At 42.3% G+C, this 26,170-nt stretch overlaps 1 protein-coding gene across 1 annotated transcript; it reads left to right on the top strand.

The window, feature by feature from the left end:
- The first annotated feature begins 16,562 nt into the window (after positions 1–16,562).
- Positions 16,563–25,026, top strand: LOC132864622 (zona pellucida-like domain-containing protein 1). Its single transcript, XM_060898041.1, has 10 exons — positions 16,563–16,668; positions 16,760–16,980; positions 17,240–17,421; positions 17,634–17,706; positions 18,147–18,244; positions 18,557–18,637; positions 18,852–19,023; positions 19,161–19,257; positions 20,202–20,231; positions 24,857–25,026. Exons 1-10 carry the CDS (start codon positions 16,563–16,565, stop codon positions 25,024–25,026), a joined length of 1,230 nt encoding a protein of 409 aa, XP_060754024.1.
- Positions 25,027–26,170: the final 1,144 nt, after the last annotated feature.

Here is a 26,170-nt window from a genome sequence, read left to right as displayed (position 1 = left end):
GCTAACCATTTTAATGCAGATGCTGTCAAACTTTAGAAACAATAAACAAACCATATTTAAATACAACCCTGATTCCAACAAAGTTGGGACAAAGTACAAATTGTAAATAAAAACAGAATGCAATAATTTACAAATCTCAAAAACTGATATTGTATTCACAATAGAACATAGACAACATATCAAATGTCGAAAGTGAGACATTTTGAAATTTCATGCCAAATATTGGCTCATTTGAAATTTCATGACAGCAACACATCTCAAAAAAGTTGGGACAGGGGCAATAAGAGCCTGGAAAAGTTAAAGGTACAAAAAAGGAACAGCTGGAGGACCAAATTGCAACTCATTAGGTCAATTGGCAATAGGTCATTAACATGACTGGGTATAAAAAGAGCATCTTGGAGTGGCAGCGGCTCTCAGAAGTAAAGATGGTAAGAGGATGACCAATCCCCCTGTTAGGGTTTTGCTGGGATTCGAACCTGGTTCGTTGGTGTGATGATCCAGCAAACCCCCACTAGGCCACCAGGGGGATGACTCAAATGCAGAGGCGTGAGGCGGAAGTAGAAAAAGAATCAAAAAGGTTTATTTAAACTATATACACTATATACAGGGCAAAACAAAAGACAAAAAAAAAAAAACCAAAGAGTATAATCCAAAAGAAAAGCAAAGTGCAAAAATACAAAAGCTAAGAAGATCAAAAAACACAGTACAAAGGAAACTGGAGATAAACATAACAGCACAAAGACTCCGTGACAAGAGGACTGAACTCAGGGGTATAAATAGACAAACTAATTAAGGACACAGGTGAAGATAATTAGGCAATTAACACAAACACAAAACACAGGAACAGTGGCGGCCTCTAGAGGCCAAAATAAACACGACATGAAAAGGAAATAACAGCGGCCTCTAGAGGCCAAAACAGTCCTAGTCCTAACAGGACCCCCCCCTCTAGGAGCGTCTCCTGACGTTCCCAGGGCGATCCGGATGGGCCGAATGGAAGTCCCGACATAGTTCTTTATCAAGGACATCCCGAGCAGGAACCCAGCAGCGCTCCTCAGGACCATAGCCCTCCCAGTCCACCAGATATTGCAACCCGCCGCGGACCCGGCGGGAGTCAAGCAGGCGATTCACAGTGAACACAGTCTGCCCCTGGAAGATGCGGGGGGGTGGGGGGTTCCTAGGGGCAGGGGCATACGTAGACGTCAGTACGGGCCGTAACAGGGAAACATGGAAAGTGGGGTTGATCCTCAGAGTCCGGGGCAACTGGAGCCGGTAGGAGACAGGGTTCACCCTGCGCACCACCTTGAAGGGGCCAATGTAGCGAGGAGCAAGCTTGCGGTTCTCCACCCGCAGTGGAAGGTCCTTAGTGGACAGCCAAACACGCTGCCCAGGGCGGAAAGCGTGTGCAGGTCTTCTATGGCGGTTGGCCTGAGTCTGGTTGGTTCTGGAGGTCTGTATGAGGGTCTTCCTGACCTTGCTCCAGGTCTTGCGACACCGTCTCACATATTGGTTGACCGAGGGCACCCCCGCGTCCTCCTCCTGGTCCGGGAACAGAGGTGGCTGGAACCCGAATTGGCACTGGAATGGCGACAGCTTGGTGGCCGATGACTGCAGGGTGTTGTGGGCGTACTCCGCCCATGGCAGCCAGGTGCTCCACGATGTCGGGTTATCCATAGCCAGGCCTCGCAGGGTGGTTTCCAGGTCCTGGTTGAGCCTCTCCGTCTGACCATTGGACTGTGGGTGAAACCCAGAGGAGAGGCTGGCAGTGGCTCCGATGACCTTGCAGAACCCGTGCCACACTCGGGAGGAGAACTGGGGCCCTCGGTCTGAGACGATGTCCTGTGGAAGACCAAAGACTCGGAAGACATGATTAAACAAAAGTTTCGCAGTTTCAAGAGCAGAGGGGAGTTTGCACAGTGGTATGAAGCGGCAGGCCTTGGAGAATCTGTCAACTAAGACCAAAATGACCGTGTTACCTTGTGACTCAGGGAGACCCGTGATAAAGTCGACTGCCACGTGGGACCAGGGACGCCGGGGAATGGTCAGAGGATGCAGGAGACCCTGGGGACGCTGTCGTGGGTTCTTGGTTCTGGTGCAAACCTCACAGGACAGGACAAATGACCTTACTTCCTTCTCCATGTTAGGCCACCAGAAGCGTCTTTTCAGGAAGTCCAGGGTCCTCCGAGCTCCCGGGTGGGCGGTGAGAGGGGAAGAGTGACCCCACTGGAGAACCTTGGCCCGGGCTTGATGTGGGACGTACAAGAGGCCTGGTGGCCCCGTCCCAGGACCGGGGTCCTGGCGTTGGGCTCGTCGGACAGCCTCCTCAATACCCCAGCGGACAGGGGCCACAATCCGGGACACAGGGATAATAGGCCCGACTTCATTCTCCCTGTTAGTGGCAGAGAACAGTCTGGACAGTGCGTCAGGTTTGGTGTTCTTGGAGCCGGGGCGGTATGAGAGGGTGAAGTCAAACCGACTGAAAAACAGGGCCCACCTAGCCTGTCGAGGGTTCAGTCTCTTGGCTTGCTGGAGGTACTCCAGGTTCTTGTGGTCAGTCCAAACCAGGAATGGATGTTGTGCTCCCTCCAGCCAGTGCCTCCACTCCTCAAGGGCCAGTTTGACCGCTAGCAGTTCTCGATCCCCCACATCGTACCGGGACTCAGCAGGACTCAGGCGGTGGGAGAAGTAAGCGCAGGGGTGCAGCTTTCCTTCCGAACGTTGAGAGAGCACCGCGCCGACACCACTGTCCGAGGCGTCCACCTCCACGATGAATGGTTGGGAGGTGTCCGGGAGAACCAGAATGGGTGCCGTGCAGAAGCGGTCCTTGAGGTCTTTGAACGCCTTTTCTGCCTGAGGAGACCAGCCATAAGATCCACCTGTCCCTTTGGTGAGGTCTGACATGGGTGCTGCCACAGAACTGAAGTTCCTGATGAACTTGCGGTAGAAGTTAGCGAATCCTAAGAACCGCTGAACCTCCTTAACGGACTTGGGAGTAGGCCAATCCCGGACGGCCAGGGTCTTGGCAGGGTCCATTTGGAGTTGGCCTGTCCGTACAATAAATCCCAGAAAGGAGACCTCGGGAACATGAAATTCGCATTTCTGGGCCTTGGCGAACAGATTGTTCTGTAGCAGCCTCTGGAGAACCTGGCGGACATGGTGGCGGTGCTCCTGCACGGTCTTGGAAAAGATAAGGATGTCGTCGAGGTAGACAAAAACGTATAGGTTAATCATGTCCCTTAAGACGTCGTTGATTAGGGCCTGAAAAACAGCTGGTGCGTTGGTGAGTCCGAAGGGCATCACCTGGTATTCGTAGTGCCCAGACGGGGTGTTAAAGGCAGTCTTCCACTCGTCTCCCTGTCGGATACGGATGAGGTGGTATGCGTTCCGTAGGTCCAACTTGGTGAAGACGGTGGCGCCTTGGAGCAGGTCGAAAGCTGTGGACATCAGCGGAAGGGGATATCGGTTGCGCACAGTGATCTTATTCAGGCCCCTGTAATCAATACATGGTCGGAGCCCCCCATCCTTTTTGCCGACAAAGAAGAAGCCGGCTCCAGCAGGTGAAGTGGAGGGTCGAATAAACCCAGAGACCAGGGCATCTTTGAGGTATTCCTCCATGGCCTTGCGTTCTGGCTGAGAGAGTGAAAACAGTCTGCCACGAGGAGGGGTAGTCCCAGGGAGCAAGTCGATGGCACAGTCGTAGGCCCGGTGCGGAGGAAGAACGGCGGCCCTGCTCTTGCTGAATACCTCCTTGAGATCCCAGTACTCTGTGGGAACTTGAGATAACTCGGTGAGATCAGGGGGCTCGGCAGGAGACACAGGAGAGCTAGAGAGCAGACAAGAGGCATGGCATGCAGGGCCCCATTCCACAACCTGGCTTGTTACCCAGTCTATGCGAGGGTTGTGGCGAGTAAGCCAAGGAAGGCCTAGAATAACTGGGAACTCAGGTGAAGGAATCAGGTGCAGGGATATTTCTTCCTTGTGACCTTGAGACTGGAGGAAAACTGGAGAAGTAACTTGGGTGACTCTTCCATCACCTAACGCTTGGCCATCGAGGGCAGACACAGACAGTGGGACTTCAAGAGGTGCAGTCGGAATATTGATGCTTTGGGCGAAGTGAATATCCATAAAGTTCCCAGCCGCCCCTGAGTCTATCAAAGCTTGACAAGAGTGGACAGACTCACCCCAGGAGATGGAGACCGGGATGTAGATTCCTTGGCCAGGGAGTCCGGGAGAGAGGGTAGGCCCCGTCACAACCCTCCCTCGGCTGGACGGGGCGGTCCTTTTCCCAAGAGTTCGGGACATGATGCTCGGAAGTGACCAGGCTTGCCACAGTAGATGCAGCACTTGTCCCTCCTTCTGCGCTCCCTCTCAGATGCGGAGAGGCGAGTACGACCCACTTGCATGGGTTCTGGACAGTCACTGAAGGAGGTAGACGGTCTCCAGGTAGAGGTAGGGAGGCTGGGGGGGCTCAAGGCTTGGTGGCGTTCTCTCATCCTGTTGTCCAGACGAATAGCATGTGAGATGAGGGTTTCGAGGTCACTTGGGCATCCAATAGAGGCCAGACCGTCCTTGATGGGGTCAGACAGACCATGGTGGAAGGCTGACACCAGGGCAGTCTCGTTCCATCCACTTACTGCTGCGAGTGTTCGGAACGAGATGGCGTAATCTGCGACGCTTCCTCCTTGCCGGATGGACATGAGCTTTCGGGCTGCGTCGGTACTGATGTCTGCCTGATCGAAGACCCGAAGCATCTCTTCAGAAAACAGCTGGAAATCAAAGCACTCAGGTCCCTGTCTTTGCCAGATAGCAGTAGCCCAGGCTCGCGCCTTACCAGCTAATAAGGTGATCACAAAGGCAATCTTGCGGCGATCCGTAGTGTAGGTGGTAGGCTGAAGCTCAAAGGTGAGTTGACACTGGGTAAGGAACTCTCGGCACTCACTGTGCTTGCCGTCATACCTCTGTGGTGCAGGAAGGCTGGGTTCACGAGGTGAAGAAGGCAGCATTGCAGGAGGCACTGGAGCAGGAGTGGGAGCTGGATCAGGAGCAGGAACTGGATCAGGAGCAGGAGATGCAGGCAGAGATGTCAGCTGTGCCAGGGTTTTCCCAATTTGCTGAAGCAGTTCCTCGTGGCGAGCGAGGGCCTCACGTTGGCTGGTGAGCGTACGTCCATGAGCGTCCATGGTCGCTCCGAAGCGTGTCAAAGCTGCCATAATTCCCTGAAGGTTGGCCGGGTAGACAGTTGAAGCAGCCTCTGCTGAGTCGGTCATGACGGAGTCTTTCTGTTAGGGTTTTGCTGGGATTCGAACCTGGTTCGTTGGTGTGATGATCCAGCAAACCCCCACTAGGCCACCAGGGGGATGACTCAAATGCAGAGGCGTGAGGCGGAAGTAGAAAAAGAATCAAAAAGGTTTATTTAAACTATATACACTATATACAGGGCAAAACAAAAGACAAAAAAAAAAAACCAAAGAGTATAATCCAAAAGAAAAGCAAAGTGCAAAAATACAAAAGCTAAGAAGATCAAAAAACACAGTACAAAGGAAACTGGAGATAAACATAACAGCACAAAGACTCCGTGACAAGAGGACTGAACTCAGGGGTATAAATAGACAAACTAATTAAGGACACAGGTGAAGATAATTAGGCAATTAACACAAACACAAAACACAGGAACAGTGGCGGCCTCTAGAGGCCAAAATAAACACGACATGAAAAGGAAATAACAGCGGCCTCTAGAGGCCAAAACAGTCCTAGTCCTAACACCCCCTAATTCTGCGCTGACAAATAGTGGAGCAATATCAGAAAGGACTTCAACAGTGTAAAATTGCAAAGAGTTTGAACATATCATCTACAGTGCATAATATAATCAAAAGATTCAGAGAATCTGGAAGAATCTCTGTGCGTAAGGGTCAAGGCCGGAAAACCATACCGGGTGCCCGTGATCTTCGGGCCCTTAGACGGCACTGCATCACATACAGGCATGCTTCTATATTGGAAATCACAAAATGGGCTCAGAAATATTTTCAGAGAACATTATCTGTGAACACAATTCACCGTGCCATCCGCCATTGCCAGCTAAAACGCTATAATTCAAAGAAGAAGCTGTATCTAAACATGATCCAGAAGCGCAGACGTCTTCTCTGGGCCAAGGCTCATTTAAAATGGACTGTGGCAAAGTGGAAAACTGTTCTGTGGTCAGACGAATCAAAATTTGAAGTTCTTTATGGAAATCAGGGACGCCGTGTCATTCGGACTAAAGAAGAGAAGGACGACCCAAGTTGTTATCAGCGCTCAGTTCAGAAGCCTGCATCTCTGATGGTATGGGGTTGCATTAGTGCGTGTGGCATGGACAGCTTACACATCTGGAAAGACACCATCAATGCTGAAAGGTATATCCAGGTTCTAGAGCAACATATGTTCCGATCCAGACAATGTCTCTTTCAGGGAGGACCTTGCATTTTCCAAAATGACAATGCCAAACCACATACTGCATCAATTACAGCATCACGGCTGCGTAGAAGAAGGGTCCGGGTACTGAACTGGCCAGGCTGCAGTCCAGATCTTTCACCCATAGAAAACATTTGGCACATCATAAAATGGAAGATACAACAAAAAAGACCTAAGACAGTTGAGCAACTAGAATCCTATATTAGACAAGAATGGGTTAACATTCCTATCCCTAAACTTGAGCAACTTGTCTCCTCAGTCCCCAGACATTTACAGGCTGTTGTAAAGAGAAAAGGGGATGTCTCACAGTGGTAAACATGGCCTTGTCCCAACTTTTTTGAGATGTGTTGTTGTCATGAAATTTAAAATCACCTCATTTTTCTCTTTAAATGATACATTTTCTCAGTTTAAACATTTGATATGTCATCTATGTTCTATTCTGAATAAAATACGGAATTTTGAAACTTCCACATCATTGCATTCCATTTTTATTTACAATTTGTACTTTGTCCCAACTTTTTTGGAATCGGGGTTGTAATTCCTTGTCGATGTATTTGTCCAAACATGTTCAACTTCTTAACTGCCCTGATCATTCCAGATATTCGATGGTATTTGTAGGCTGTTTGTTTAAACTAGTACTTCAACACTGGTTGCTCTTGGATTCTCTTGGCTACCAAGGCTACATGCACTTATTGTTAGTTGCTTTGAATAAGAAGAGTGCTCTGAGAGCACAATATCCCCTGCTGGCAACTATGCCATAACTCTGGTCAAATGCAACTGAATTGAATGAAATTGCAATATGCGTATTACCAACATATAACAAAGAATTCTGTCAAGTTTCGTGAAATTTCTCCAAAAATTGTGAGAGGAGTTGATTTCAGAAGGTGAGTACCCTTCCTGGGATGGACGGACAGACATCGCCACGACATAATCCCTCTTTGGGCTTTTCAGCCAGCGGTCCTTTGTCCTTTGTCAACAACAAAGGTGGACAAGCTACAACTGCAGATCACGTCACACAGTCTGAACCACTGTGTGATGATAGAGACTTGGCTTGACCAAAACATCCTGGATGCTGCTATCGAGTTAGTGGGCCACGTCAGAGAGGACAGGACTATTCACTCCGGTAAGAGTAGAGGATGAGGACTTTGTATTTATTTAAACAGCAGCTGGTGCACAAAGGCTACAGTTAAAGACACTTACTGCTTCCCAGACATAGAGTATCTAATGCTGTTGTGTAGACCTTTCTACTTGCTGAGGGAGTTTACATCAGCTGTCATAACAGCTGTGTATGTGCCGCCACAAGCTAACGCTAGGCTAGCTGTGAAGAAGTTATACCACTCCATTAGCCAGCATCTGTCAGCACAACCAGACAGTATCATGGATTAAAGCAAAAAAAAATCATCTGACTGAAAAAAAAAGCTCCATGTCGTTGGCCCCTACCACGTCAGCGATGCGTCAAATTTTAAACGCCATGTTGTCCATTATCCCCTCGGCCCCTACTTATAGTACATTTACATAATTTTAACAATGACTAAAGCTAAGGCAAGACTTTACCATTGTCATTACTGGCTATAAATGATGAAACATCAAGTTTTCAGCGCAAAGTGCAAATTTATTTCAACAATACTTTAAGTAATGCACAACAGTGGTTAAGAGAAAAGTGCAAGTGCAGTCGAACTTGAACCATGCTTTCAAAAGAGTGGAACAGAAAGAAAAATAAGAAAATCTGTTGAAATAAAGCCAGGAAACAAGAAAAGTAAAGTGAAAGTTCACTTTTTCTGCTTCTTCGCAGTGAAGCCAAAGGCACCTAGTTTGGCAACACCTGATGCCTGTTTTTGTTTCTTTTTCCTTGGCACAGCAGCAGGAGCTTGCCATTATCGCCCATTTCATTTCGCCAAGCCCATCTCCACTTATTCTGTACCGTTTTGTCGATGTCTGACACATCTGTGCCTTCATTTAAAAGAAGCGCGTCCATGCTGGCAAAACCAAAAGTAATTTGACGTGCTCTACTGATGGAAATCGAAGGGCCTATGTCAGGTGAAATATGACCTTATACGCAGTACTCGAGTTGAGGGGGGATGTGGGGGGAGGCATCCCCCTTCTGAAATAAAAATCTCAAATCATCCCCCTTATAAAACGGCCATTCCCCCATTACATCCCTTGTGCCATTTTACCAATTAATGTGGAAATTAGCCTACTATTATTTTAACAAATATTACTACCATTTCAACATTAGAGGCTTTGCGCAGTGATAGCCTACATGTAGCTGGATAAAAAAAGACATATTTATTTATTCGGTTGCACCTCTCATTCACACCTAGAGTACCAGTCAAAAGTTTGGAAACGCCTCTAATTCAGTGGTTTTTCATTATTTTAAAATTTTCTGAATTGTAGATTAATGCTGCGTTCATGTGCTATGGGAAGATGATGTTTTCCAGTTGGGAAGTGGTATTTACCAGTGTGTTGTGTTCACATGCTTTTGTTGTTGTTGACAAATTAAAGATGGTGGACCAGATTCAAGTTAGCAATAGTTAGTTAGCTATTGTTAGCAATAGCGTCTGCTCTGGATAGGTAAAAACAAACCATAACAACACATTTTTAAAGGAAACGGATTTCTAACGTATTATATTACACTTGTTAATGACGCAACATTGCATAGACACAAAAAACTACCCACTAGTACTAGTAAAAAAACCTTTAGTAGCGTACAGTGCTTAACATTCAAGTGTCTTGTACCGCTCGCCACCATGTTGAAAAGGTTAAAGTTCATCTCATCTCGGCAACTCGTGTATCAAAATTTTCTACGAGTTGCCCAGTGGAAAATACCACAAGAGGGGGCGTTCATGTGTGCTTTCCATGTCGGCGTTTGGTATTTACCATAATTCCCATAGCACATGAACGCAGCATAATACTAAAGTCATCGACATTATGAAGAAATATATATGGAATTATTTGGTAAACAAAAAAAAAAGTGTTACTCAAACCAGAATGTTTTATATTTTAGATTCTTCAAAGTAAGCACCTTTTGCTTAGATGACAGCTTTGCACATTTTGGCATTTTCTCAGTCAGCTTTACGAGGTAGTCACCTGGAATGGCTTTCAGTTTACAGCTGTGCCTTGTCAAGAGTTAATTTCTTGAATTTCTTGACCTCTTAATGTGTTTGAGACCATCAGTTGTGTTGTGAAGAGGTAGAGTTGGTATACAGTGAATGGCCCTATTTGAGTACTGCTGTAATCCATATTATGCCAATAACTACTCAACTAAGTAAAGAAAAAAGACAGTCCATCATTACTTTAAGAAATGAAGGTCAGTCAGTCCGAAAAAGTTTGGGATGAGTTGGACCACAGAATAGAGTTGACCGCAAAGCAGCCAACGAGTGCTCAGCACCTCTGGGAACTCCTTCAAGACTGTTGGAAAACCATTTCGAGTGATTACCTCATGAAGCTGATTGAGAGAATGTCAAGAGTGTGCAAAGCTGTAATCAAAGCAAAAGGTGCCTACTTTAAGAATCTAAAATGTAAAACATATTTTGGTTTGATTAACATTTTAAAGTTTACTAAATGATTCCTTACGTGTTGCTGCATAGTCTGGATGACTTCAGTATTCATTTACAATGTAGGAAAAAAAATGTAAAAATAAAAACATCGAATTTGAAGGTGTTTCCAAACTTTTGACTGGTACTGTATACGGAGGTTTCAGTCACTGAAAACAGCTACTTTCGCAAACTCGAGGCAGAGTGGAGATTTCTGAAAACGCCATCTTCAGACACTCGTGTAAATCGGGAAAACGAAGCAACAGTGGGCGAGAGGGCGCGCGCAAACATAATGAGTCATAGGTGTGAATCTTTCACCGAATGCCAATTGTCCCGGTTCTTCATGAAATCGCACGTGCACACACAAATTCATTAGGTTAACTTTCAAATAACTGTTCTTGTGCACTTGTGACACCGGAGCCACATTCCTGAATTTTGAGCTTCGGAGTATTGGCTTCCACTGTTTTCTGACCTTTTGTGCTTAGTGAATGAGACACTTCATTACACTCCACTGACTGACTTCCAATTCCAGACTTTTTTGAAAATGTAAAATATAGGCCTACGAGTTTTTTGGGGGGACTTAATTCGCGTTGGTCCTTCACTATTAATTTTTGAGACTGACGAGGCACTAAATACTTATCTTCCAGATGATAGCTGCTGTACAACTGCAGGATTTCCCTTTTTTTTTGCTCTGCCTAGGCTCAACCTCAGCCTTTAAGCAAACAAACTGGCCCACTCTTTTATCCATAATTTTGCCAGTTTTATTACTGTGTAGATAATTGTACACCTCCATGCTTTTGTAGTTCCTTAGCTCCTTGCCATCAATGCTCTCACTAAGAATAAAATAATTGACAATGTCAGTGTAGCTGATGTCGGGCCACAACTTTGTCATTTGTCCATTCCATGAGGGTAGATGGATGAAGCACTCTGATCATATTATCCCCAGAGCACATCAGAAAATCGGACCCCATAACCATCTTTTAGCCATCTTTGAGCTTACCGACCTAACAGTTAGCATTAGCTACAAACGTCAACACAGTGGAGTGGAAGAAAGATTTTGGCTTCCGCTATGATGCAGCAATGAATCATGGGAAAGATCAGAGTTCGGGAAAGATGTGGATATGGAGCCAGACATTTAAAATGTATGATGGTGCTAATCCATTCAGTGCCTTTAAAACTAGTAGCAGTGTTATAATCTATGCTAAACATGTCTAGTAGGCAGTGTAATGAAATGTTCATCAAACAAATGAGCAGTAGGTTGTATTCAGTCACGTGACTTTTGCTTGTGAGTTTACTTCTGGTGAATGAAGTGGTGGTCAGACAAACCAAATTGGCCGCCGTTATGGAAAGAACTAGTGAAATCGTCTCCGGCTAGTTTCGCAGTTTAGAGGCTAATGTACGGTCAAGATACCTTCAGAAAGTTGCTTTTAGCAATGGGATAGATCCTTACACATGAGCAAAGAAAGGTTTTTCCTCCAAGTTGGCTAATTATCCATCCGTTGAGTTCCCCAACATCTCAGACTACCTGGTGGTGCAGACATTGTTCTATATGGACAGATGAAAATCTGGAAGAACATGGAGGCATACAAAGTTTTATATGTGGCTGGATTAAAGATCTGGGGATCAGGACACTACAAGATAAATCCTGTATCGTTTTTCCCAGGTAAGTCAGATGTTTTGGGCTTTTTGTACACATCTCTGCAATGGTTGCCAGGACACTACAAGTTGTAGTATCGAGTATAAACAAACCACAGCTGCTTGATTCTCAATCCTTCCTGCTCTTTTCTTCTGGGTAAATCATTCACAAAGATCCACAGAAACCCCTTTAAAAGACCTGGGTATTATACATATTATATGCATTATTTTACAAACAGTAAACAAAAACATATCTGAGGACTTGAGCATCTCCTGAACTTCAAAATATCACACAATAATGGAAAATGGTGAGAAGAGTCATTTGTGAATCCAAATAAAATAAATCAGAGGAATTTACAAACCTTTCACACTTTTGATCATTGCAAACTCTAGCATTCTTCAACTTGGCTCCCTTCGATCACAGCTAAAGGTTCAAGAGCCACCTTTTTTGTCATCTTTTGGTAAAATCATTTGCTCTTTCACCCTTTTTATCACTTCATGGGGAACCTGGAAGAAACTTTTATCAGTTTCACAGTTTGTTTGATTTGAGCAGCCCAAAACAACACAAGCATAGGGCATTTTAATGACTAGCAAGGCACCCCTGTGACAGTAACACTTTGTGGAATGTGAGCTCAGCTGACCACCACTTCATACCTTGCATATCTAATGAGGCGGATGTGACGTCAGATGCAACCCAGCAATTGTAACGATTGCTCCAAGAGGCAGATACAAGTGCAGATATGCTTTATTTAAATTAACACACCACACAAACCAAATAAGGCAAGAAAAGGAAAATGAGCTCAGCAAAGACAAGACAATTTCAACAGAGCCATACTACTCACAAAAATATATATAACCATCATCACAATTCTCAACAACTAGAAAGACAGTTCCTAGTGCAGGAAAGACAAACAGCTTCCTTTGGGTAATCCGGTTTCCCCCACAGTCCAAAGACATGCAGGTTAGGTTAACTGGTGGCTCTAAATTGACCGTAGGTGTGAATGTGAGTGTGAATGGTTGTTTGTCTCTATGTGTCAGCCCTGCGATGATCTGGCAACTTGTCCAGGGTGTACCCCACCTCTCACCCGTAATCAGCTGGGATAGGCTTCAGCTTGCCCGTGACCCTGCACAGGATAAGCAGTTACAGACACTGGCGCCATCTGCGGGGGGCACGGACCTTTTTGACCCCCCAAAGATAAAGTTGGGGGGGCAAAAACACCCCAATAATGAAATGTGAAAAAGTAGTAAACAGTACAGATGAATTCATGTTAACTGACGATTGAAACCAACTAAACAAATAATAGCCTAGCTTTGAATGCAAAATAAGTAATCTATAGAAACGTCACCTAAAATGTTATGATCGGATATGACCCGCCCCCTTTTCCGCTTGCAGTATTCCAATGGTTGGCAGTGAGTGATTGACAGTTTGCGCTCCGCAAAATTTACACTGCGTAGCACTAGGCCTACGCGGCCCAGGCAAAAAAAAAAAAAAAACATAAATAAAATGGTTCGTTGCGTAGCAACCAAGGCAGCACTACTGAGGCGAAAAGTTCTGTGTGGCCTCCCGCAACCGTTTTCACTGAACAGTGAACATAGAAATGAAGCAAAATGGACAAGTGGATTATCCGAACCAATAGGCCCGCAGCCACCAGCAATGAAGGTGATCATGTGCAGAATTTGGACACTGAAGTCTGTGTTAAAGCCGGTGCAGATATATGAGTTTAACGCGCTTAAGCCTTTTTATGGAGTATGGTACACGTTTTTTTTTTGCACTATTCTTGTCAGTTGTCTGCCGAATTCATCTCAAAGAAAATTGCATAAAACTAAATTTGTTTATTGAATAAATTGTGTTTCATACAATGTTTAAAGTCGTGAGATTTTTTTTTAATGCATCATAATAAGTTATCGTTAAAATGGGCGCTTCCCACTTGCAACGGTGAATAGTAATGAATGAAAATGACTTGATATTCAACTACATACACTGCCGACGTCATGACATCACAGTGCAAGAACATAATTCTGACCCCCCCAATGTTGACATGAAGTTGGCGCCTATGGTTACAGATAATGGATGGATGGAATTATATATAATTATTATAATATATCTAGTTTCATCTAAGAGTTTTTCCATGCAAACACAACTTTTACACACTACTACACCTGTAAGTTACTTTAATTTGCTTTATTAGATTGTATTTACATTTCAATATTTTTGATGTAGTCACTGTGGATGATGTTTATCGGAGTATCCATCTAGGCTCAATAAAATCCATCAAGGCTCTGTAAATTATTTATTTTTTCAGGTAAGTTCTGAGGTAATGCCAGCTACGTAGCGGCTAACAAGATGACACAAACCCAGCTGCCGCTCAAATTGGCCCGCCCCTAATTATGCATAAATGTATGGCTCAATATAATTTAAACTGTTGAATTATATAAAAATCCACCATGTACAATTGTCATTAAGGGGGAAACTACCTAGAGAGACTGAAACCGATTTTTGTATCAGGCTGTAAACATGTTTGTTTTCACTGTAAAGTTGGACATTTTAACATGGGGGGCCCCTCTGGGAATTGACTCCCTATTGGAGCCAGTCTCAAGTGGCTATTCGAGGAACTGCAGATTTTAGCACTTCCACATTGGCTTCACTTTTCAGGAATGGATGTTGTCAGTCCCAGCACAGTGCACAGCTCCATGAGCCAATCACAACACAGTGCACAGCTCCAAAAGCTGGCCATAAAACATACTATTAGTACTGATCCAAACCGACTGTAAGAGTATTTATCCAAAGACTTCTGTTAGTGTCTTTATCAAAAAAAAAATGCAGTCAGTGTCTTTATCCAAGCACTGATGTTCAAATCTTCATCTAAACACTGTTGCTCGAGTCATTCACTGTTCGACCGATCGAGCCTTTATTAACTTTTTAACTTTTTAACTTATTTAACCTTTTATAACTTTTGTTAGTGTCTTTATTCAAACTTTGCTGTTGGTTTCTTTACACACACACACACACACACACACACACACACACACACACACACACACACACACACACACAGAGCAACACATCAATTAGTCTTTATCCAGATAGAACTATTAGTCTTTTATTAGTAACTATCTACAACTATTGTCGCTGTTACCACTGGTTTTGTGCATTAAGGAACTACTGTACATATAAATCTATATAAAGATTTGAGCTGCTTGGTGACAGGGTTTATTCTTCAAAGCACTGTACATAAAACTGGTTTAAAATAACCGAGATAATTCTAAATAATCTCATGAAGGACTCGACTTACATTGTTAAAAGTTTAGCTGATATTTTAGGTCTAATTGATGTATTTGAATTTCACTTTTATTGACTTTGAAAAGGTTGATTTTCTGTCTGTCTTTATACTCCAGAAGTTGGTCTGACACATAGTTGGCAAAATTAGAATGTATTCAAACCAAAGATGGGCATGTGTTATATACAGTGAATGTATGTTTTATTAGAGTAAACTATGATGCAGTTTTCAACAACACATCAGCACTTTTTTTGTGAGTATTAACTAACAATTATTCACTGAGCCTGAGGCAGATAATTGTTTTACTATAAATACACAGGTGATTATTTAAAAAAAATAAAATTGTATTTAAAAAAAAATTATTTAAATCTAAAAAAGCATCATGCAATTATAATGCACACAGACTTGCAGCATGTGAGCAGGCTCGTATCACTTATCTGTGCCAAGTCACATAAAATACTTTGTTTTGAAGCAGAGAAAATAAATCCCAATTCCACCTTACCTTTGAATAGTTTTAGACCAAACTTTGGAGCATCTTTAGTGCTTTTAGGAACAGCATTTTCTTTCATAATTTGTAATTCTTCCTCACTTATAGTGACAAAGCAATTGGCTGCCATTTTGCCAAGTTACTTGAGGTGATTATCGAGAAATAATCTGAATTTCTCAACAAATCAGCGAGCGTGATTTTCTATAATCACCTCCATATTTATACTAAATTTATTTAAGTGATGCTATTGTAATTTCATGTCTCATGAAACTCATGGCCAGTCTTTTTAAGTCACCTTTTGAAGAGTGAATAACATTTAATTTGTTTTCTTTTTAAGGTCTATAACCAACATGTGTTATTTCATCACTGCACTCCTCAAACCTTTGCTGTAATTTTGTTAGCAATCTCCAAGCATTTGCTCTAGATACTGTGCACTTGAAGCATAATTAGAATAAAGGACATTTTATGCATTTTCTTGAGTGATCAAGAGTAATGGTATACTTTGGCATCAAAAGTCCTAATTTGTTTCATTCTAGTTGCCCCTTTACTGTAATAAACAAGAATTAGAAGTTAGCATCCACTCAACATTAACTGCAGATAAGTCGCCTGATGTAGATAAACCAGAGGCCCAATGCGTCAAAGTCAGCTGCCTGTCCTTCCATCCTGTCCTGATAGATAGACCCAGAGAAAAACACGTTTAGTCCCTTCAGTGGCCGATGAAAACATAATTCCCTGATTTAGCCCCCTGCTGAGTGCAGACATTAGTGCCTGATGACAGAAGCAGATCAAGGCATGATGATACGAGTGGGAAATTGTAAAAGAGTTTCATGTTTCCAGGCCTGTGAAAAGATTTGTTCAAGGCGCTCCAATTTGATGCATTTTCCCATGTTGTGCAGGACAGCTCGTATTGTTAAAGAGCTCCGATAATAACTCCGTATCTTGGCCCTAAGCAGGCTGCTGGATAGCAGATGCCATCTTCTTGGAGCCTGCTTAGCCATTTGTTTGCAGGCAGTAGGCCAGAGCACATGGAGCTTTGCTAAACTCACCTGCTTCAGGGGATTTCAGTAAGTGACACAAACTTCTACCACTCTTTTTTTCTGCAAAACAAACATTTCAGCTGTTTATGCTGTCCTGGATGAAATTTTTGACATGGGTATCTCTATCACCATCCTTCCAGGTGCTGAAATGGAGCTAATATGCCTTTTCCTTTTTTTAATACATGGAATGCCTTTGGCTTTTACTCAGTTTAATGGCTACAATTGTGATCCTGCCTTCCACAGTAGATTCCCAGGTAAGGAGATATAAACACCTGTGGATCACAGTTTCTTTTTCTGGACTAAGTACTACTCCTGATACTTTGCTGTCCTTTTCATTACCTAAAGCCGAGAGAGATATCACTGTGTACTGTGGTGTGCAGACCATCACACTGAAGATCAACTTCTGTCCAGTGCTCTACTCAGGCTACACTGATACTGACCTGGCCCTGAATGGGCATCACGGAGATGCTCAGTGCCGTGGCTTCATCAACAACAATACATTCCCCACAGCAGTGGTGTTTAGCATCAGCCTCAGCACACTGGAGGCCTGTGGAAACATGCTGGTGGTGAGCCATGCTGAACTCTTAAATACTAATGTGGCTGCTTGGTCAGGAGAAGCCAAGCCTCTAGTACACTATACTATATTTAAATTCTTTGTGATGCATGTTAGTGCACTCCAAACAAATATTTAGTGTTATTTAAATTAACTTTTTTTTGTACTGCCATTCTTTGAGCAATTGTTTAGGCTAGTAAACAGTTGGTGACTATTTAAAGGAAACAGTAATATGTTTTAAAACACAGTTATAAAAATGCATCTTTTGGCAGGTTTCTGCAGCTCAGGGCTACAACGCATTTGGAAATATATCCCTGGTACAAATAGGGAACATATCAGGCTACATTGATACCCCTGACCCTCCGACAGTTATTAGCTACTTGCCTGGCTTGCTTTATAAATTCAGCTGCAGCTATCCTCTGGAATATCTGGTTAACAACTCTCAGCTAGCATCGTAAGTCTTGCTGTTTTTAATTCCAGATCATCAAATAATGAAATTTAAGGCTGTGGGTAGAAGTGTGCTATTTGCTAAACATGAAATTTTTTAGACCATTTTAGATTAATTAAATATTAGTTACACTTTTAGAAGTGTTTAGTGATCTCTGACTGGATTACCTCAATGCAGTATGTTGTAAAATTTGTACATCTTGTCTGTACTTTTTAAAGATCTTCAGCAGCAATAGCAGTAAAAGACAACAATGGCACCTTTGTGAGCACCTTGAGCTTGGTTCTATACAATGTGAGTGAATTTGATATTACAGTTGGTTTTGCTTTATGAAGACAAAGAACAGTCAGTGTAAACATTTGCGTCTTACATAGCTGCCTTAGTCATATATATTAGTGTGTGTGTGTGTGTGTGTGTGTGTGTGTGTGTGTGTGTGTGTGTGTGTGTGTGTGTGTTTTACAGGTGATTTTGAATCTAGATTCACCTATGTGATATATATTAGCCACACATTATATTTACGGAGTTTGTGTTAATGCTATTGTGTATCCTGTCAAAGAAAAATAACTAACCACAAGACAGGTCTCATTTAGTGAAAATGAAACATTACATACAACAGAAACAGAAGTTCTCCTTTTTCTTGTTTTACTATGTGCATGCATTTTCATGGGCATTGTTTCCTAGACAGGTAAATTTAATCCTACTGAATGTTAATTAATAATTTAATTATTCCTCAGGATTCATCCTTCAGTCAGCAGTTGTCCATTCCCATGGCTGGTCTGGCCCTGAAGACTAGAGTGTTTGCTGCTGTCAAGGCCACTAATCTAGATAGGAGGTATTGTTTCAAAAAAAATCTCCATACTGTAAGATGAACTTTGTTATGAAATGCAGTAGAGAGTAACATGACGTAGTCACTTACTTGTTTTCTCCTTGTGAATATGAATTCTTTAAAAGAGGAATAAGTTAACATAAACAAATCCAGTTATTACAATTAAACATTTGAATACTGATTATATATTTAATATATTTCAGTTCTGTCATTTTTAAAATCATGTATAGCATCTACATTTATTTAAAAATGCTTAAGATAAAAGATTTGATTGGCATCAGTAACACAAATGGTTGTTTCACTGTCCCTCACCCCCAGGTGGAATATACTGATGGATTACTGTTATACCACCCCCTCTGGGAATCCCAATGATGAGATACGCTACGATCTTTTCTTCGGGTAATTTCACATTATCTAAAGTGGTGTGTTAAGCGGTGCACATTAACCAGGAGAGAGCTCATTACCTGCTTAAACCAACCACTCACTATACAAATCTCTTACAATGGCCTTTGACAGAATGCCGTGTGTGTGTGTGTGTGTGTGTGTGTGTGTGTGTGTGTGTGTGTGTGTGTACTCAGAGATAGTCTGATTCTTAGTTTCATTTTCCTAATAGATGTCACAAAGACCCACAGACCACAGTTTTTGAGAATGGGAAAAGCCAGTTGGGACGTTTTGCCTTTGAAGTTTTCCGATTTGTGAAACACAAAAACCAGAAGATGTCCACTGTCTTCTTGCACTGTGTCACAAAGTTGTGTCGGGTAGATGACTGTGCAATGTTGATGCCGGTAAATTTGTATGCTATTTGTCTAAGTATTGTTATGCTTATTGTATTACCATTTTGACACCAAATAAAGGCATTTTAAGCAGGGTGTAATCTTAGGACTTAATGTCTATGTTGAATGCTATTTTTTTAAACTCTCAGATCTGTGGAATAAGAAGAAAGAGGGAGGACAGCACAGCTCCTCATGCTTCTGCTGAAGACGCTATCATCACTGCAGGCCCTATAATCACCAGAGGTGGTGAGAGAATAGTTAATTGTAGAACCCAAAATGTTATTCAGTTTGTCGTTCTGGCTTATTCACTTATTTGCCACTGATGGTATGTCCTTGGGATTTGGTGCTCAGTGTTTACATCTGAATTTACAAACATCTTAAAGATTTGTTTCTGAAACTTTTTTAAAAATATATACAGGTAGTCGTCAACTTACGACCGATCGACTTTACGACCGTCTGGTTATGACTGGCAAGTGTTTCCCAGCTGAGTTAGCTGAGCGTACGACAGTTTCTGCCCCAGCTCCAGGCACATGCGGAGTCTCTCTTGTGCACTCCGTCATACAGTTTCCGCCCCAGCTCCTGGTTTGTGAAACGAGCAAATCTTCCCGCCAGCCCAAGCGCTGCAACGGCTGATGATGACGTAGACGACCCACAGCCAAGCACCAGTGATGCCAGCGGTCACTAAATTTTGTATTTTGCTATGTTTTACATTTGTATTTTGGTATGTTTCAAACTAAAATGTTTTCTATTTTTCACACCTGTATTTTGTATTTTTTGTTTTGCACATATTAAACAAATTGTACTGTATGCAGTGTAGTATGCAGTGTTTGACTTAAACCAAATAATGAGCCAAGGTAATGAAATAAGAAAATGTTGATAAAATAAGACTTTAAGATGATTACAATATCATTACACATCACAATATACTTGCGTTCATTTAACATAGGCTGACTTACGACCAGATCGGTTTACGACCGGTCAGTCGTAACCAAACGCAGTCGTAAGTTGACGACTACCTGTATTTGCTCTAGATTTACTATTGAATTGCTGTCTATAACACGAAGAGACAGGGACAAAAAGCTCTGAACCAATTTTGATTTCAGGGTCACTTTTGACAAATATATTTTTATAACTGTGCATATAAAAGCTTCTATTTTACCATAAACTGTTAATTTCTTTTTCTTTTGCAGATGAAACTCCAACCACCAACTCACAGCTTGGTAAAGTTGTCTTTTTTATTCATTGTGTATTAATTAACAGATCCAGTATTTTGTCCCATTCACAGATCCTATTGTCTTGCCCAACATTTTGCCAGATACATAATTGCACATTGCCTATGCTAACACACATCACATAATACAATGTTTATGTTGAAGCCAGCCTCAATGTTACTCAATACTCAGGGCATCTCTCTCTCTCTCTCTCTCTCTTTCTCAGAATTATTTTTATCAAATGGAGGCAAAAGTGGCAAAATTCTTCATCTCATTATCTCTAGCCGCTTTATCCTTCTACAGGGTTGCAGGCAAGCTGGAGCCTATCCCAGCTGACTACGGGCGAAAGGCAGGGTACACCCTGGACAAGTCGCCAGGTCATCACAGGGCTGACACATAGACACAGACAACCATTCACACTCACACCTACAGTCAATTTAGAGTCACCAGTTAACCTAACCTGCATGTCTTTGGACTGTGGGGGAAACCGGAGCACCCGGAGGAAACCCACGCGGACACGGGGAGAACATGCAAACTCCGCACAGAAAGGCCCTCATCGGCCACGGGGCTCAAACCCGGACCTTCTTGCTGTGAGGCGGCAGCGCTAACCACTACACCACCGTGCCACCCGGCAAAATTCTTTTCTAAGATTATTGTAAAACAAAAAAGTAGAAAAGTAAAAGTGAAGATTCACAAAAATGATGTGTAAAGGCTAACTAACAACAGCTTTATTCCTCATCTCTCAAATCTTAGTTAGCATAATAACACTGATGATAGAAAAAGAACAGACATTTAAAAACTAGACTTAAGTACAGTAATGCTGTTGAGAGCTGCTGAGTTGGATAGGTTGGCGTTAAACAGGAACGCAGGCGGCTGATAGCCAAGGACACATTGGAATGGGGGTAAGCTTAATAGCAGAGTGCTCAGAAAGTTTTGGGCATACACTGCCCATGGAAGGAATTGTGCCCAATCATCCTGATTGTTGATATATAAAGTCCCCAACAATCTTCTGGTTAACTCATCACTTGGCTGTTGGCTTGGGGGTGTTAGGTTGATGGAAATCCCCAGTTTTTCCATGAATTCTCCCCATACTTGGGACATAAATTGGACTCCCTGATCACTCACAATGCCCTCCGGGATGCCAAAGTACAGGCCCAGTCAAAAGTTTGGACACACCTTCTATCTCAATGGGTTTTCTTTATTTTTACTGATTAAAAGACACTTCATGTCTTAAAGTAATGATGGATGTCGTTTCTCTTTACTTAGCTGAGCGGTTCTCAACATAATATGGATTACTACAGTTGTGGAATAGGGCTATTTACTGTATGTTTATTATTTACTATTTACTGTTTGATGGTCTCAAAGGCATTAAGAAGGCAAGAAATTGCACTACTTAACTTTTGACAAGGCACACCTGTTAACTGAAAAGCATTCCAGGTGACTACCTCATGAAGCTGGTTAAGATAATGCCAATAGTGTGCAAAGAGTCATCAATGTAAATAGTGGCTACTTCATAGTGTAAATAGTGGCTATTTCATAGTTTTGATGTCTTCAGTATTGTTCTACAATGTAGAAAATAGTCAAAATACAGAAAAAAACCTATGAATGAGAAAGTGTGTCCAAACCTTCTCAATGAAAACATGGTTAAAGATAAGCACTGCAATCTCAAAGGCAGAAGGGAGTCCAGGGAGGGGAGCAGACAAAAGGACTTGGAAAAACAGTCTATTACCATCATGACCATGTTGTTCTGAGACATGGAGAGGGTCAGTGATAAAGTCACAATGGGCACAGTTCAGGGTACGATGGCTTGGGCACATGAAGGGCACAACAAGATAAACTTGTAGATGTCTTGGAGTATATGGGACCACCAGTATTTACATTGACGCACTTGGTGTGTTCTGTGAGTGCCAGGGTGTCTAGTAGATGGGGAGGTGTGAGCCCAAGTGATCAGTCTGTATCTGAAGTGAGAATGTGCGTACACAGTAAAAAATGGAGTGTCAATATTGCAGTGTAAACCTATTTTCCTCTGGATAGAGTAGTTATAACACTATGCAGAGTAAAATCGTCTAAATGGTAGTGTCAAAAGTGAGAGTTAATTCCCACTTGCACACAACGACAAAATCTACTCTGCAGGGTGATGATTCCCCGCGAAAATACAATATAGAGTCAGATTAACTCTGAAAATCTTACACTATCTATAGTGTTAAATATTTTTACACACCTCATTGTTAATTTTGACACAAAATAGAGTAAAATTAACTCTAAAAATCTTACACTGGCTATAGAGTAAATTTTACACTGATTTTGAGTGGGACCAAATGTTATCTGACAGAGTTAAATTCAACTCTTAAAGAGTAAAATTGACACTATGATTTTTACTGTGTAGTTCTAGACTGCTTTGCATTGTGAATGAACTGATTCTAAGAACAAGATCTTTGAAAGATTTCATTGAAATTCACATTTCCCCACTTTAATATAGTGTTTGCTCTCCAAGGACTGAGCAAGGACGTTTCTGACATGGTGGAGGTGTGGTTCTTTACCTGAGGAGTAGCTGAAGATATTGTCAATGTATGCTATTACGAATTTGCCCAGCATGTCATGGAGAATGTCATTAATAAGACATTATACTGCACTGGCACTGTGCATTTAAGTGTAATGCCATATGGCACTCTCTGGCACTGCAGAGAGCCCATATGGCATTACACTTAAAATGACCAGAAATGGTGCTAAAAACCATTTTCCATTCTCCACCCCTGCTTATTCACCCCTGCTTGCACCAAGTTGAAGGCAATGCATAGGTCTGACTTATTGAAGATTCTGGCCTCTTGTAGCTATTCAAGAGCAGAGGGGACCAGCCCTTGGTAATCTTTAAGGCTACAGGCTGCCCCATTTCTTCTCAACAAAAATAAAGCCTGCAGATGCTGGTGAGGTTAAGGGCATACATACTCCTGTTTAGGGCCTTCTTGATGTATTCATCCATGGCCTGGGTCTATTTACATTATGTGGATTACGTGGGGCAAGGCACCCGCCATGAGCTCAATGCTATTGTCATCTGTACAGTGAGGCGTCAGTCCACTGGCTTTAGTTTTTGCTGAAATCCTCCTTTAAGTCAGGATACTCCCATTTCCACTTTAGAATTAGGTTCAGGGCTCTTAACTGTGGTTGAGGCTGCGCAAACAGAGGGTACATTGAGACAGTGGGAGAGACAATATGATGAGCAGCATGTGATTTCTCTTTCTGTCCAGGAGATTTGAGGATCGTGTACATGCATCCCAGGGACTCTATGAAAAACTTGGTCATTACAGTGACCAGGAGAGAGATTTGCTTTGGATGAAGGGCACTGACATGGTGATGGATCCCCATAACGCGGGGTTCACTTCCACGTTAACCTCCCCTTGGGTCCTTAGCAGGAGGTCAATAAGTGAGTCAAGGTCAAGGAATGAGTCAAGGGATGCCTGATCATCCCAACCTGCCAGCTCGGTGAAGATGTTAGCGGTCAACACTTGACAATACAGGGCTTTGAGTACCTGCATGCTCCAGTCACTGCCAGTGGTTAACATGAAAAGGTTGAGCACATAGCTATGCATAGATTACCTTGTGAGGAGGGTGAGGAGTGTCTCTCCAATCTCCTTGCCATCTGAAGAGTGGTCTAATACTCATGTTAATGGCTGGAGGAAACGATCATATGAAGAAGTGTGTTCCACTCCTTGAGACCAAGGTGCAGTGGCCCAATTTAGCATTTTATCAGTTAGCAAGTTGGTGAATTGAGTGATTTTCGTTCACTTGGAAACTTCCTCTTGGTTTGAAATGTATAGTGAACATTGTAGCATGAAGCCTTTAGACCCAACAGAATCACCTGCATATTTGTCTGGGCACGAAATGAATGAAAAACAAACAAAGAGGGTGCCCCAGAAGTAGCTGGCTAACTGTTGTGTTATTGTTTTGGAGCTGTGCTAGCTGTATGTTGATCATGGATATTTGCTGCTGTGTTTGGGCTGCCGTAATTTGACACTAATCCAGGTTACCTGCTGCATCCATTTACGCCAGCAAATTATTCTATCAGACAACAGGGACAGATGCACGTGCAGATAAAAAGCATTTGGTTTACAAAGCTGGCAGACAAAACCAAATCATAAAGCAAACTCAGGGTCAAAAAACAGGCATTAGGCAGTTGGTTAGCAAACAACATTGTCTAGGCAAAACAGGAATCAAAAACCAGGAGAATCAGAAACAAGATCAAAACCAGAGTGTCAGAATTTTTAAAAATAAATAAATAAACACTTGGCAATGACTGGTAACAAAGTCACAGAGCATATAGTCCACAGTGAGTGTGTGAACTAGGAGTCCTTATATACTGTGAGTGTGGTTGTGTTTGTTAGGATTCAGGTGTGTGTGATGAAAATGACGGTGAGTTTGAACGTGACACAGTTCATGAGTGCTGGGTACTGTAGTTTGCAGCAGCCAAGTTTGTAGGCTGCAGTGTGTTCTGGGAGTTCTGTAGTGTGACACAGATTCTGGCATTTATGTGACAAGTAACCAAATAATTAAATGCTTAAAATATGTCATATGGTCCCAAAAACTTTAATGAAAAAAATTATTATTGAAAACTTCTCTCTTCTTGTTTCTCTAATAAGCTCCATCTAGCAACCCTTCCTCACCACTGGACACCGTGACAAGTGCTCTTATTGCTGGAGTGGCAGTATTGGGCCTGATGAGCCTGAGCTTCTTCATCCTTTCCATCAGGCTTCTGCGCAGGTCCAGTCCAACATCTCTGAGTGGCATATTGAACCCCAGCTTCAAATGAAATATACAACCCTACTACAAAATCAGTGTTTCTGAATCTTTTTCCATCTGGGTCACTGACAATTACAGAAATTATATATTGGCAGGGCCAGGATTCAGGCCATTGTCTGCCGTCTGTTTTTTTCTTATTATTCTACTGTATTATTCCTTTAATTTTTTAAAAATCTTCTTTTTCTTCTTCATACAATTTTGGTTTTGATTTACAATTTACTCTTATGGTACTTGTGTAAACACATAGCTAAGGGCAGCCAAAGTTTTTGTTTATTACCTCACCTAGTTGTAATTATACACCCTTCATGAAAATGATGAGAAAGCAATATATTAGAAAGAATAACACATGCAATTCTTTGATCTCAAACTTACAGGGTCTTTTTATGGTTTAATTTAATAATGTTTTTCAAGCATAGAATGTTTTTCTAAGTAGTGAATTTCTCCAAAACGTTGGTTTCTAAATTATCAATGCTCCTACCGTACAATTGATATTTTGTGATGCCTGCCCTGGAGAGAATAACAGAATTGAGTCTCTTTAATGTCTAAGAATCTTGGAGGCACTTTTAGAGATCTGGAGACTGAGATGGTCATTTACATGTTTTTTATTTACCCATTAATTTAGGAGTATTTTGACTCATCATCTTTCTGACTTCTAATTCTTAACTATGACCAAGTCTCAACCTCAGTCTGACAGAACCAACCAGATTTTGAGTTGAAATATTTTGGTGCTTATGTTGATGTTAAATCTGCATACAGTGGGGCAAAAAAGTATTTAGTCAGTCACCAATTGTGCAAGTTCTCCCACTTAAAAAGATGAGAGAGGCCTGTAATTTTCATCATAGGTATACCTCAACTATGAGAGACAAAATGAGAAAAAAAATCCAGAAAATCACATTGTCTGATTTTTAAAGAATTTATTTGCAAATTATGATGGAAAATAAGTATTTGGTCAATCACAAAAGTTCATCTCAATACTTTGTTATATACCCTTTGTTGGCAATGACAGAGGTCAAACGTTTTCTGTAAGTTTTCACAAGGTTTTCACACACTGTTGCTGGTATTTTGGCCCATTCCTCCATGCAGATCTCCTCTAGAGCAGTGATGTTTTGGGGCTGTCACTGGGCAACACGGACTTTCAATTCCCTCCAAAGATT

The sequence above is a fragment of the Neoarius graeffei genome, chromosome 17 (genome assembly GCF_027579695.1).
Source record: "Neoarius graeffei isolate fNeoGra1 chromosome 17, fNeoGra1.pri, whole genome shotgun sequence".
Classification (NCBI taxonomy): domain Eukaryota; kingdom Metazoa; phylum Chordata; class Actinopteri; order Siluriformes; family Ariidae; genus Neoarius; species Neoarius graeffei.
Note: the sequence above shows the minus strand (reverse complement) of the source record. Positions and strands in the feature narration are given on the sequence as shown.